Source organism: Necator americanus, chromosome V (genome assembly GCF_031761385.1).
Source record: "Necator americanus strain Aroian chromosome V, whole genome shotgun sequence".
Classification (NCBI taxonomy): domain Eukaryota; kingdom Metazoa; phylum Nematoda; class Chromadorea; order Rhabditida; family Ancylostomatidae; genus Necator; species Necator americanus.
In genome coordinates, this window is record NC_087375.1 from 8663492 (window position 1) to 8678597 (window position 15106).

The 15106-nt window shown below is 38.2% G+C and overlaps 2 protein-coding genes across 2 annotated transcripts; both read left to right on the forward strand.

The window, feature by feature from the left end:
• Window positions 1–6835: 6835 nt before the first annotated feature.
• RB195_013312 (uncharacterized protein) lies at window positions 6836–9292 on the forward strand (the record flags this gene model as incomplete). The annotated part of the gene is made up of 9 exons (XM_013441246.2): window positions 6836–6952; window positions 7056–7211; window positions 7355–7480; window positions 7544–7722; window positions 7776–7893; window positions 7947–8030; window positions 8108–8221; window positions 8278–8373; window positions 9233–9292. 9 exons carry the CDS (start codon window positions 6836–6838, stop codon window positions 9290–9292), a joined length of 1050 nt encoding a protein of 349 aa, XP_013296700.2.
• Window positions 9293–10318: 1026 nt separating this feature from the next.
• On the forward strand, window positions 10319–14611 carry RB195_013313 (uncharacterized protein; the record flags this gene model as incomplete). Its single annotated transcript, XM_013441245.2, has 17 exons — window positions 10319–10452; window positions 10524–10650; window positions 10867–10949; window positions 11009–11177; window positions 11317–11414; window positions 11482–11561; window positions 11964–12058; window positions 12163–12220; window positions 12295–12446; window positions 12552–12671; window positions 12729–12902; window positions 13046–13174; window positions 13236–13324; window positions 13383–13497; window positions 13597–13739; window positions 13821–13893; window positions 14495–14611. The coding sequence occupies 17 exons, from the start codon at window positions 10319–10321 to the stop codon at window positions 14609–14611; spliced, it is 1956 nt and encodes a 651-aa protein (XP_013296699.2).
• Between the last annotated feature and the right edge of the window lie 495 nt (window positions 14612–15106).

Consider the following 15106-nt stretch of genomic DNA (forward strand, 5'->3'; position numbering starts at 1 on the left):
ATATAAATAATGGAATAAAATAAAAATAAAAATAATAAGTAAATAACAAAATAATAGTAATATAAATATAATATAAACATAAAACTGATATTTACGCACCGAAACAATCAGTGGAAAAATTTTCCCATGTGGAATTTCTAACTGATCCGATAGACAGATAAGACCCTAGGTTGACTTCTGCCACAACCACGAATATATGCCGTGAACCTCTGTCAAGAAAGCATCCAAAACTAAAAAGACCTACGACTAGTACGGTAGGAGCGCTGCTTCAGTATCCACGGGCTCAATTTTCAGTACCGTTAGATCTGTCATCATTGTAATTTTTGTATTCCCTCAAGAAATACCGTATACAATCCGCAGTAAAAAACGCGAGCAACGCAGAAATTTTCCTACAGTAAAGGTTTGACTGAATTCTTGCTGCCGAAAAATACGTCTAGTAGTGGCATGTGCAAAAAAAAATCAATATATTCTCGAATATTTTAAAATTATAAAGTTGAAGATTTCAGAAACTCCAGAAGTTTTGGAGTTATATGATACAACGAAAAGTCCTTCCGTTGATAGATATGCACTGTTTTTTTTTTCTAGAGGCAGAGTATTCTTTTTTTGTCTTTTTCTGTTTAGGAGACAAGGACTTCGTTATCAAAATACACCTACCGACACCTATCGCTGAAAAAATGAATAATTTCCCATTTCATTTCATTTTTTTGTGCTTCATTCAAGAACTACATCAGCAAGGGAGCGAACATCAGAAACTATTCTCAGGATGCGAACTGACATCGTGTTTGTCTCGCAAATGAATCCCTGGAAGAAGAAGAAGAAGTGGAGAACGAGTCTGGTGGAACCGTTAGGTGACCTTCATTTCATTTCTTCCGCACATTTATTGCTGTAGAAGAAAATTGCAGATAAACAATGTATGAAAGAGAATCTTGAAGAGAATGTACATTCCATTCCTGCAGCAATAGTTGCCCTTTCACGGAACCCTTACAACTCCTGCTTTCTTTTTCACCGAACTGACACTTTTCTATGCATAGAACTAGCGATATGCAATTAATCGGAACGTGTAATTAATCGAATAAGAGAATGAATTAAATTATGAAAGTTTTACCTCGCATAGTTACAAACATGTGCACATAGTCCACCCCAAATCTATTCAACCAAGCGAACGCGTTGCGTCGCTCCGCTTGGATCAGGATGGATGACAGTGTGTGTCAAACAAAGAAATAGGGTCCGCTGCGGTAGACGTTCGGTGTCTGATGTGATGACAAAAATTCTGATGTCGACTAAACCACCCAGGATTAGAAAAGAGTGTGTAGGTAGCGGAACCTCTAAGCGCTACACTACACGAGCCCTAGGATCAGATATATCTACTTCATATTATTATATCTATTATATCTCAGTGGGCGGGTGTAGTGTAGTGGTTAAAGGTTACGCTCCCTGCACGACCGATCGGAGGTTCGAATTTTCCCTAGTGCTCACCAAGCCTTTCATCCTTCCGGGGTCAATAATTGGTACCAGGCTTGTCTAGGAGAATAAAGAGACTGACTTGACACATCGGCTAGCCCAGTCATTGCATAGGTCAGTTACACGCTCGTAAACCTCAAACGATTCTGAATTGAAGTGAGGGCGCATCCCAAGCGGATTGATTAACGACAGAGACTTTGTTGTTTATCCTTATTATATCTCAGGAATGTAGCACTGCTTCAGGAAGGTTTTTTTTGCTTCTAGACCGATTTTCGGAATAATTTGCGCAAGATTCAGCAACAGCAAAGTTGAGGGATCCGGAGTTAAGCATGACCATCTTATGAAGAAATCTTTCCTAAAGATTGCGAATAAAAAGCAAATTGAAAATACTATTAGGATTTTTGTCGCGAAACCATTCTCCACATTTCTTTGCCGGAAACAATGAGGAAAAGTTCCCGGTTGTGTAACAGTGTTGACGGAAAAGCGTCAGAAGAGTGTGGAGGAGTACTGTAAAGGAGGCAAAGATCATTGAGTCATTGAGAAAATTTAAGGATTAGATGCAGTCCATGGAAAAAAAATTTGTCGTTAAAGAATTCATCCATGGTTACCGAGGTTAACGCGGTTAACCGAGGCTAATCAGAAAATGCCACGTTAATAAACTTCGCCTATAGCAGCAAATGTACCGAAAAACGGTAGACGAACGCATGTCTATCGCAAATCACCCGCAAATGCGTTCACCTTCGATTCGATCGGACAATTACAAAATGTTGCAATGCGTACGTCAACGTCGTTGAAAGCGAACTCAGCTCATCTCACATCGGAGAACGGAACATTACTAACGTAGCACAATTTTAACCCTTTAACGACGTCGCGGCTCAACGGTGAGCCGCACACCTTTTACCGGTTATTTTTCATGATTCCCTAAACTTTTTTAGAAGTTTTTTGTACTTAATTAAATTATACTTCAAATATGTAAAGAAGCGCGCTGTCGTTAATGAGTTAAAGACATAAAATTCCTCTAAGGTCCTAAAGTCTTTAAGGGATTAAATTTTACCTTCAACACTTCCCCTCGAGTTAGATTAAGCATATATCGTTTGTTGTGTACAAGGTGATGGGACCCTCATTATTATCACATTTGATATCGTCATTGAAAATAAAAGTAAATGTAGTGAAAATGAGGAATAAATAGTAGTAATAAAAGTACATAGTATTAAAGTTCATCAACAAAGATGGTTTCGTTCTTTTCTATTAAAACAAATACCCTCGTATTGTTTAGAAAAATAAAAAATTAAGTTAAATTTTTTTTTTGAAAAAAGTAGAAAAAATAAGGAAATTTAGAAAAAAAATGAGATTTAGAATTGTCCCTACTCTGGGGATTTCTAAAGGAATGGAGGAAATCCTAAATTCTAAATTGACCGATTGTTTCTTTAAGACGGTTATTCAGTGTTTTATAGAATATAAAGTGCAAAGACGAAATATCTGGTATAGTGGCATTTTGAGCGGTTTTTTTTCTCTAATAAATGATTTTATCCAAGCTGACAGCGATGTCCGGTGGTTAAAGGGGAAGCATAATAGAAATACTTTTTCGAGGAGTTATTAAATACTAAATGTTGTTAAATAAGTTCACCTGTATCTATAACTGACACGATCCATGGTGACTGTTGTTCTTACTTGGCTGCCGTTTTGTTAAGTTTGGCGGATGTGGCGCAGTCAGTAATAGGTTCCGCTATGTCTGCACGATCGATCGGAGGTTCAAGTCCGTCCTAGTGCTCACCAAGGCTTTCATCCCTCCGAGGTCAATAAGTAGGTATCAGACTTATCTGGGAGGATAAAAACACTGACTTGACACATCGGCTAGCCACCGCAAGTCATTGTATGGGCCAGGTACACGTTCGGGAACCTCAAACGATTCTGAATTGAAGTGAACGTGGGGGCGCATCCCAAGCGGATTGATTAAAGCCAGAGACTTTATCCTTTTTATCCTTTATTCAAGTTTTCCTTTTTTGACATCGTGGTGATGGTGGAGACGAATCATTGATTTGCAAGCAAAAAAAAAAAACGCGTTGTCCCACTTGACGGATATGTAGAAGCTCGCTCGATCGTCAAGGTGTTAATCTTCCCCGCAGAAACTTTGAATCCGGATAATAGCCAACATTTGAAGTCTATTCACCTACAGTATGACTGCTTGGTGGTGATTTGGATTACCTTGTTCTGGAATGCTCTGTAAGAGTAATATGTCGCCGACTGGAACGAAGGTCAGTGATGAGATTTGTTTGGGAGTGTCGTGGATCAAAGAACTGTTGAATTAAAGGAGGATTTTTTTTCAGAATGAAAAATGTAATGGGATGAACAGTAGAGCAAAAGAAAATGTTTAGAATTTCCTCTTAACAGTACACTAATTTGATGTAAAGATAAGTTGACAGTTAGTTGGAAATGAACACAACGGGTACGAAACGGGTTAAATGATGAGGCGGGTTTGTTTGGTTCATGACGGTGAGACTAGATGGCTAGTCGATAAGATAGGGTTTTCGATGAAGAAAGTGAGAGGAGGCGGTCGTAGCAAAAAAAAAGAAAAGAAAAGAAAACTCGTGATGACTAACAAAAGTTGCTTGTAATCATTTGAAAAAAAGGACAATCTCTCTGGAAATAATGACCTTCACAATAGGACAAAGAATCCAAGGTCAAACTATTGTTTGACGATGACTCCGGCAAAAAAAGAAACGCAGCTAAAGGTTTAGAAATAGCTGAACACCTACTTCACCGAGCAATTTCTGCATTATATGGAAAAAGATGACAGTAATTTTTATTGTAATAAAAATCGGCCCTTCGGCAGTCGTTAAATCATTCCCGGACGGTGATATTTATATTTTTCCCGAGGAAATTGTACAAATATTTTCGGAAATTATTATAATAATTCATTAAATATTATTTAATTGTAGAAAAAATAAAAGGCTGAGAGGAATTTGAAGCAAAAAAAAGTGGCATGACTAAGTCATTTTTTTCGTTTCATTCTGATTTGTAGCCTTTTAATTCCAAATTCCATTAATTTTCTTACAACTACGTTAAGTAATCTACTTCTTCCAGAATACAACTCTGTGGAACTCGGAGAAAAAAAAATCGGGAAAAAAACCTGACCATTTCTCCTTAGACTACAAGGGTTCCTTGGTGGTGTTCGGTGAAATTGTTGGGATTATCTCGGAAGTAGGAAGTCGCTCAGATTTTTCCCACTCTCCATTCATTCCAGTATTCTTGAATGCTGTTTTCAACGAGAAACGTGATTAGGTGGTAGTTGATTATTTTGTGTGCTTTGTTCTTTTGTTTATTTGTTTACCTGTTTACCTTAGAATAAGTGAGCTTACTTAACATGTAAGAAGACCTGTGTTTTACTTCTTTCTCTCTAATCTTTATTTCCCTTTCTCTCCAATTTGTTCTTTTCTTTCTTTCTCTACTTTCTCTTTCCTTTACTAGATCATATGTGTTGAGAGCTGAGCAAATATTCGAATATTCGAAGACTCCACTGCTCAAAAACATGTATAAAGAGAGGTCCATTCTAGTTGTTTTCGGTTTTATTCAATCGATGAACCTTCGAATTGATTAAATTGATTTCAATGACCTTTTGATTGATTTAATTGATCGTTTTTGTCGAAAATGGGTAAACTGCAACGGAACGGTGTAGATTAGTATCTGGCTTATTGGAAAAATCCTGGCTTTGCCCTCCTAGGGTGGAATTCTTAATTTCAGCCCTACCTCACGTTTTTTTTTACCAGAAATCCTTGTGAATTATCGTACTAGTCCCCAGTGAAAACACTTGTTGCCCTTCTGTTACCCTGCTAACTGCTTTTTTGTTTTCTTTTTTGAATCCACACTCCTCTCTTCCAACAGTTGTTGGAAGAAACAGAACTCCACAAGGCTAAAAAGCTACAAATCCCTCCTAGTGCTTATAAAGTTAACTCATCAGTGTTTATAAGTTCACAATACTTCAATCCAGTAATAAACAATGACACGCCAAACGAGAGATCCCAAGCAATGCTCACTCTGTATTAAAGGGCAGCAGCGGAGCGGTGCGAGCGATCTTGAACGGAATATTCGTCACCGTCACATTTTTTGAATTTCTTTCGGCTCGTAGCTTTCGTTTTCGAATAATTTACTATTCTGTTCCTTTGCTATGTTTGTTTAGTTGTCAGGGGAAGTTTTTGTCGCAGGTGTTTGATGCTTATCATTTTGATTAAGTCAACTCCAGTGTAGAAATCCCTCCTAGGTTGCGGTAGTTTAGTTCTTTTGTTGATGTGCTTGTCTACCTCCGAGGTAAACTTTTGGTTAGGGGATTAAGGACGTTTGCTTAGTTGGCAGCGCTTTGGATCGAACCACGAGAAAAACCTAGGGGTAAAGTGTCGTTGGGGGGCAATCAGAGACGTCCTTATTGCTGGAAGTAAATCACTAAATCAGTCGGGACCCTAAGACTTAAGCATTAGTTTTAGAGAATCTATAACATGTAAGCTAAAGTTACTGTAACTGCAGTTACTAAGAGAAAAAAGTAAGATAGAGTTTCCAGAAATAAAGGCGCAACTAAGTGCCCCTCCGACTTCATTTTCCCTGTGGCTCGATCTGAAGCGCTGCCAAATGTGCAATCGAAACGTCGCCAAGTACATTTTCTTCCATCTTTCACTTTTGAAGACTCGAAAACAAAACTTTCAAGCACAATTCGAGGTACAATGGTTATGTACTCGTATTCGGCGAGTTTATCCATGTTAATAATGAAAATGAATCAAAATTAGTGGTTCAAACGTTCTCGTGTCTTGAAACATCGACATACTTCTTTATGTTTTCCACAAGTGCACCATCTAAAAACCTCGTAGGCACACGCACAGAAAACAATCAAAATTGCCATAATTAAGTCTGTAACATTGTTAAGGTCATCACAGAATTGTCATTCTAGACAGAGTTTCCGAAATGTCAATCTTCTTGTTGCCAGTTTGCTCTTCTGCTTCAGATGATTCTAAAGAATAGATTCTAATCTTTATCGTCTTGAGGGGAAGAAATGGGAAGTTTTGCAAATAGAAAGAACAGTTCGTCAGTAGTTCTACAACAAATATTTATGCATGAAACTAGATCTATTCACTTGCAATGAATAGGATTTTTAACCAACTAGTTAACTACTACTATTTAGTTACTTCTTGTTGTTTATCTACTGTGCGAAACCGTTAGCCGTTTTTAGAACTAATCGGATGCCTTTGTCGCTGTGATCACTCATTGTTTTTCACATTTTATATGTATCATATTCATCTTTCTAGTTTTTGCTTCTTTTGGGAGGATCGCCGATGAGGTTATTTTACTGTATATTGTTTTATTTTATTAGTTTACTTAGGGGTTTGAAATGGCAGAAAGCACACCAACACCTGCATCCTCATCTGGCGAGGCTCGACCAGCGCTAGCAGAAATGACGAGCAAGGATTACTACTTCGATTCGTATGCACACTTTGGAATACATGAGGTGATTCTAACTCACGTTCCCATTTAAAGCATCCATTCAAATAATTTGAATATGTTTATTCATATGTATTGACTTATTCGTACTGCTTGAATTTACATTTAAGGAAATGTTGAAAGACGAAGTCAGAACTGTCACGTATCGAAATTCAATTTATCACAACAAACACTTGTTCAAAGATAAAATTGTGATGGATGTTGGTTCGGGGACTGGAATCCTTTCAATGTTCGCGGCCCGTGCTGGAGCAAAAAAAGTATACGCCGTAAGTTATGCATCTAGCGCACGTTTTCTTGGTATCCTGAAGGATTGAACGACCCTCAAACACAACTTCTCCCAAGGGCGATGTTTTGATTTTTTCCAGAGTGCTTTGAAATTCCGATTCTTTCAATAGCTGCTCTATTCTAGATGGAGTTCTCGAACATGGCCCTACAGTCTCGCCAAATTATCAAAGACAACAATCTTGACGATATCATCACGGTGATTCAAGCTAAAGTAGAAGATGTAACAGAACTTCCCGATGGATGTGAGAAGGTTCGTCGTTACTCTTTTTCCTCGTTGGCCATTTCTTCTCTTTATTGATTATGTTGTGTTTAGGTTGACGTCATAGTGTCTGAGTGGATGGGCTACTGCCTATTCTACGAATCCATGCTTAACACAGTCATTTTTGCGAGAGACAAGTGGCTGAAAGAAGGCGGTCTTATTTTCCCAGACAAGGCAAAGTTGTTTTTATGTGCTATCGAGGATCGACAATACAAGGAAGATAAAATTCACTGGTAATTGGTTCTATTTATTGCATTGATACGTTTCGTTATCTAAGTATTTGTAGGTGGGACAACGTTTATGGATTCAACATGTCTGCAATAAGAAAAGTTGCAATTACCGAACCTTTGGTGGACGTTGTGGATAACGCTCAAGTAGTTACGAATAATTACTGCTTGAAGGAAGTGAGTATCGTTATCACACGAGAGTGTTCGTTCAATCCATCTTATATTTGCAGATTGATCTCTATACAGTGAAGGTTGAGGATCTCACTTGGACGTCAGACTTCCAGCTACGTTGCGCGAGGAATGATTACGTCCAGGTTCGCTTCAAAGAAACTCATTCCCTTTCCATTTACCTGCTTTCTCATTTCTCCTCGTTATTGTGCTTTTTGTTCAGGCTCTAGTAACATTTTTCACAGTCGAATTCTCCAAGTGTCATAAGAGAACGGGATTCTCGACTGGTCCTGATGTACAGTATACCCATTGGAAGCAAACAGTTTTCTATCTTATGGTCAGTGTCTTATTCTGTTTTTCTCCAACTACTATAGATAATTCTCATATCTGTAGGATGCCCTCACTGTGAAAAAAGGTGAAGAAATAACGGGATACTTTTCTGTTACTCCCAACGCTAAGAACGAACGTGACCTCGATTTCAAAATAAAGGTATGATGTTATTTTTTTTTTAGTTACGATCAGCGTTACTTAGTTCTAGCAATCGTGAGTATGCTATAAAAGACACTTATACTTAAGAAATGAGCGAACCACTGTAGTTAAGATTATCTGACTCTTGGTGCAATTGAGCAAACAGTTTCTCTCTGAGTGGCGCTGTGATTTCCGCTTAATTCCACAGCTAGGATGAAGTTGACGAGGATCCCAACGCTACTGTAACTGTCAACGCAATTGCGCCAAAAGTCTTCCCCGTTATGACGGAGCTGTGATGATCATAAAGCAGAAGAGACACTACATATATTCAAAAGTATGTTTCGAAATTAATAGCAGATGATCTGGCCGGATGTTGCAAAGTAAAACAGTGTTACTGTTTGTTATGGCAGGCGAACAGAATTGTCTGTCGTGCTTATAAATTTATTGCTATGAGAACAAATCTGAAGAAAACAAATAAACAAACAAAGCCTGATAATTAAGCTGCACGCTGTAAAGAAACACAGCGTTTTTTTAAATATTTGATGGTTTAGGTCCCTATTAACGAGAGCACGTATAAGTAGGAGTACTGAAATTGGATATGGCATTCAAATGATAGCGCGTATCATTTGAGTGGAAGATCCAATTCAAACACTTGTTGGTGATTTAGTGCGCATTTGATGTAGTTGAATACTGCTCTGAAAACCAGCTTTTCCTTTCTGATCCTGGTTTTCCTTCTTTCAAACATATTTTATCTTTTTTCACCATACAAAAGTCCAACACTTTTAATGATTAAGGGTAACATTCGCTTTAATTTCTGAATGTCGTGACACTAAGATTTTTTAAGCTTTTTAAGATATTTTTTGTGATCTTACTTTTCCAGGTGGATTTCCACGGTGACGTTTGCGATTTGACTGAGGAGAACATTTATACGATGCATTAGCTTCAACTGCACAGTGCTGTTGGTTCATAAACATCTCTATAGCTGACTTATGTTAGCTATCTGTTGAAGATCATAAAGTTTCTCTCTGAGCTTGAGATTTCTTGCATTTTATGATCATGTTGTTACTACCGATCTTCATAGCCGCTATACCGTTATTTTGTTACTCACCTTCTCTCACGTCCTTCTACTTGATTTCATGCACTGTTTACCTTTGAAATCGAGTAAGATTTGATGCGGGTTTGCTGCCCCCCGTTGTTATCTGTGCGTGTGTGCGCCCTGCTCTTTTCATCCTGGTAATTTTCCACTTGCCGTCTTATTCTGTTCCATTATTTTACAGATAAATCTTAGGAATGGCAATTTATGTATCCGTATAAGTTTGAAGTGTCAGTAGCGGTTGTAGCCGTGGAATACATGTTTCGATTTTTGTCGATATTTGTACTTGAACTCAAGAAATTTGTGGAATCAGCAGTGACATTGATGCATCGTAGACATCGGAATTGAACGCCTTTTTGAAAACCATGATTATTAATAAAGGTTGTACCCCACACGGAGTGTCCGTGAACTAAGAATTAAAGAAGAGACGTTAAGACGTAGTCGTATAATTTGGTGTTGGCAGCAGATTGCATAGCATACGCGGAGGGTGAAATGAACCATCTCGAGTTCTCGGAGGAATTCACATGCTTTTAAGTTCTCAGCTTCTTTTAAAGTTTCTTAATCTCATGGTTTGTGGCGTGGTGGTGCGCTGCTCGTGGCTGACACTTACACTGCGCTCTGAGCTTTGAAAGGTTATCAAAAAGCTCATACGACTACTAGCTTCCAAGCATTTGGGGCGGAAACAGCAAAGCAGTGCTTTTTCCCGGGCTTCATGTACGTTAGGATGAAGAAAAATTCTGTGATTGTGCCTTTCTATTGCGTTCTCTAAAAATCGCATGTAAAGTCAAAAACCGCGGCTTAGGTCTTTTTAGATGGATATTATTAACTCATTCATTTCTAATCGGATGATCTTTTCTGATCGCAGTTTTACAGATGTATCCATCCGGTTCGGGTGCATTCACTGGTGGTCCAGGTGCTGTTCGCAAAGGAGCAGAGATATCCTTAGAGGCGGTGAATGAATGGAAGATTCAAGAAATTGGCTACGATGGTGTAGAAAAATACATTAAGTGGGAAATTTTTTCCGTGTTAAATCCTTGTATTCTAATATGTTATAATAGGTTTACTGTGCCTCCTTTAGACCCCCATCGTTCTCTGACAATGTCGGAAAACTGGCACGTCAAGTGGATTGGCAAAAATTAATAGGTTCTGATGCTGTTTACGACAATCCTACTGCAGTAAAGAGTGAGGTGGAAGATGAGGAAGAGGTAGCTTTTTAACGTTCTTCATTCACCAGTCTTCTTTCTGCCCTTTTTTTTCTATATCGCTGAGAAATTACGAGAACAGTTTTTTGATCTACGTGTCAGAAAATTGTTGCTCGTGAAGTGTAACGTCTTGAGAAATAAAAAGTAGTTAATGTTTTTTTTTTTGTTTTCGAACTACGATCAAGACGGAGTGTAAGAATTGAAAAGTATTACATACAGACTGTAGAGACGAAACCAGTGGAGATTGAGGAACGCGTCGTACCAGAGGCCGGACCGTGGCATAACGTTGCAAAATATTTACAGTGAGTTTTTGATATTTTAAAGCATTCGTTTTCTTGAGCATTTGAGTTCTTTCTCACAGTGAATCCCTGCAACAATTCAATGTTCTTCTCGACAATCTTGCTATTATGCGTGCGACTGACTACATGAAGCCGTTAACTATACTGGATCCTATCCATGCAGAATCTGCTCCAATGCAAGCTGAGAATGCTGCCGCCAGTAAGGCTACCCAATGGGTGTGGAAACGAAAAGTGAGGCATATTGCCTATTAAAAAGAGAAAAATAAAGAAACGCATAAATAGATGCGTGGGTTTTGTTCAAGAGATTACAGAAAATTAGCAAATGAATTTCAGTGACAAGCTTAATGTTTCCCAATTGTTCGTGATTCAGGCGTTGTTGGAAGCAATGAGTGTACTAGAATTAGCACAACGTCTACGAAACGTCGAAGTCGAGGATGAAGCTCATCAGCAGAAAAGCCAATTTTTCATGTAATCATTTTCTGGAGGAAATCTGAGTAGTATTGTTTCGTGTGGGTCATGTGAACCTTCTTTGTAGGGAGTTGACGAAAATGCGGGAGTACTGGAGGGTGAGGAAAACAGGAGATCATATCTATGGAGATCTGGGATATCGAATATGTGAGTCTCGAAGATTTTATTGTTGAAATGCAGTCACAGGCTATTTTTCGCACTGATTATTCTGCCGCTACAGTTTAATCCTTTTGAACTTAAGATTTTTGTATTGGTCGTAGTCCTATTCGTGGTTGGCCTTTTCATGAGAGCTTAGGTCGTGGAATTTCCTTCTGTTCATCTTCTGTATATCTGTTTAAGTGTTATTTTCTACCAAAAAGGTGTTCGTGTATTTTTAGGGGAAAGGATCATCGTATACTAGAGTCGTGTTTTTTTTTCAATTTTCTAGGAGCTGTTCTTGTTTTAGCTAACGCTATTTAGATCATTTTTCGCGTTAAACGGTTCTGACCTTCTGACCATTCTTCGTTCTTTTACGAGCTCAAAAATAGTTTTCCAATTTAATCTTTTCAGTTGGTTCGAAGTATAACCCAAGGGAGCTATTCGACATTACTAGAAGATCGCTCACACCAGGGACCTCGTTTGATGCAAACACCTCTGTTTTGCAGGTCTGAAAGCCGCTCTTGTTTCATATTGACTGTTATTTTTGAATACATGGGACATAACGTAGGATTTCAGTTGTAGGCAGTTTGGTTAGGTCTAGTAGTTTCAGGTGTCCGTACCTCGTGATCTCACTCGTCGTTCAACATTAGCTGTTTCTATAGTGAAAGGTTAGTTAGTATAGTTGTCTTTGTAAATGTTCCTTTTTCTTCTCCTAATGACTGCTAATTTTTTTTTGTTTTAGATGACTACACCAATCGTGATTTGTTTGCTAGTCTCGATGATCATCAATTTGAATATATGAAAGTGGATAGTAGTAAAATTGAATCGATTCATTGGGCAAGTGCACTAAAATGGGCACAAGAAACATTGATATGCAAGGACATTTTTAACACGGTGCGTTGTTACTTCCACCATTTCAGACCACTTTTCAAGAGTGAATAGAAATTTCCAGGTGCATAGTTTCTAACGTCATTTTCTCATCAATAGTAAAACTTTTAGTTGTGCTCTGACGCTGTGCAAATGAGGAATCGTTTATCGACGGTTCGAGATGGAGTGTTGCTTGTCAGTTTGTACAATGATTACCTTTTACGTGTCGAACTGAAATATCACCCGTTTAGAGTAAGTTTTTCTGTTCGTGAGTGGTTTGATATTAAGAAAGTGAGAATCTTGTTTTAGGAGGGTGATCTTATCGAGGAAGGATGTCCATATCTCAATCGATCGCTCAGGGAAATGATGGTATCTCAGGAATGTACTCGATGGATCCGTCCACAAGCATTCGTTTCACTACCGCTGACAAACCTTAGCGAGGCTCTTGATGCTCGTGGTCCGAAAGCCTTTACCGCTCACGAGGTCTGTGCCGATATTTTGATAATGATGTTTTTTTTTTAACTAATCAGTTTGGTTTTGTTGGAGTCCGCTACGTTTCTTTCTTTCGTTTGCAGTGAAAAAATAACTAGTTGAAATACTGGACATCTTCCATTTTCCATTTCCAGATTGAAACTAGAGCTCACAAGCCTCAATTTCTTCTGGAGAAATTAATTGTTGTTGCATCGCACTATTCACTAGTGAAAATGGCACGCGAAACACTGGAAGAGTTCATGAGTGCTACGCGAGATCCCCAGGTTAGTTCAACTTTCGCCTTTTCTTTTGCTTCCCTGTGTGATTATTCGCGAATTGACACAGGTGCACTGGCGGTGGTTGCGTTGTTCTCCAATCAGTTCTCAATTTATGGTAATTTTGACGAATCGGAATTTCGACTATGTTGTAGGAAAGTACGTGTTGAACGTATTTAACAATTTGCAGCTTAGAATATTATTCTTTTTGTTGTAGGGTAACTTATTACATTCGGGTAACTGCGGATTCTGTATGTTTGATTTCAAAAGACGGTCATAGCATGGATTGCTATCGCGATCCTCATCAGCTAATGTATGCACTTAAATACATGGTAAGGTCCAATTTCTCCAATTAATTTTTCGAAAAAAAAGAAGTGATGCAAAGTTAAAGTTTTCTTAACGCTGTCTCAGACTGATTTTGTTTCTTTTAGGCGTGCACCTTTTCTGTGACGTCAATTTCGACACTAGGGAAAGTTATGTGGTTTTATCAACTTCTTCATGCGAATATGAATGCAACGGATGAACATGGAAGGCCAGCACCAACTCTATACATGCTCAATCCAGATGCTACTATGTAAGCATAAATTGAGTCACTTTTCAGCAACGCTTCTTTTGTTTTTGTTTTTGTTCGTTTTATCGATAGAGAACTTTACAGGGAAGTATTTGTGCGCTTCGGTATCGATCAGAATCCATTGATACAAGTGAGAAAGTTCCAAGGAGCAACTAAGGTATGAGTACTTTTTATGAGTTGTAAAGATTTTGTGGACTTTCGCTTTATTCTAGTCAATTGAATTATTTTTTTTTGTCCACGACCATCTCTTGAACTTATAAAGGGACTTAAATTGTTTGAACCATCTTAATATGTGATTTTATTTTGCAAGAATTTCTCTGGTACTGTTTATGTTGCAGAGCGAAGATTACTTTGCAGTGCTTGGAATGTACTAGTGTAGAGTAGGCTGCACATCACAACGGTTATACCATTTAAAACCCAACTTTTTGTTTGCTAAATTTTTAACTTTGAATAGTTCGGACCTTGAATAATTCGACTAAGTGGAAGGTGTCGGGAGTTGTCTGTGCAGCTGTAAAGTATGCATTGTCCTCTTAAGTGGTTCTATTATACGTCCAGTTTCTCAGAACAAAAAAAAAAAAAAGAGTATTGAATAGCGAAATAAAGGTTGATTGAGTCTTGAATTGGAGAGAAGAACTTAATAAGTCTAAAAAAAGGAATTGTGCAGTGTGCGTTTATGCGTAACTGTCACGCTGTCCAGAGGAACTTTAATGAAGTGGCTTTCATATGTACCGGATGCCTTTTTATAGTGTATCTTTCAGTACGACGACCAAGTGCACGTGCCATTTACAACGCTAAATTACGACAGATTAAGAGGAAGTACCTTGTGCCGAAAGATGGATAATCTTTTTGCTGCGTTTAGAGACATCGACGAATAAGTAGCGCTTGTTACCTCATGTATGATCTGTACAGTGTGTTTTACTGCTATTGTTTCATCGATCGCTATATACGATCGATTTGATGTAACAAATATTCTCTTTGATCTTATTCTAACGTTGTTATAATTGTATACATTAACACTTAATCAGATTTTTTTAAAAGAAGATTCTTGTCGGGTGTCATGAAAGGAGGAGTAGCGTTCCTTTTTTGTATGTATATCAGTAATAAACTACATTTTATTGTTTCTCTCCTTAAACCGTAAGGAAAGTTCCGTGGTGGATAGGTGCTAAAGTCATCTCCGAAAAACTTATAAATGGAAGAAGAAAGTCTGGAAATGACGGAAAGTATTCAGGAACGTAAATTTTTTTTTGGTTCACTGCCTCTTGAAAGCAGCGACTAAGGATTTTGCTTGGATCGCTCTAAATTAACCTCCTTTTCGCTGAATTTAATAATGGTGAGTGTAGATCTGCGTATTTGAAAAGGGAGTTCCATTG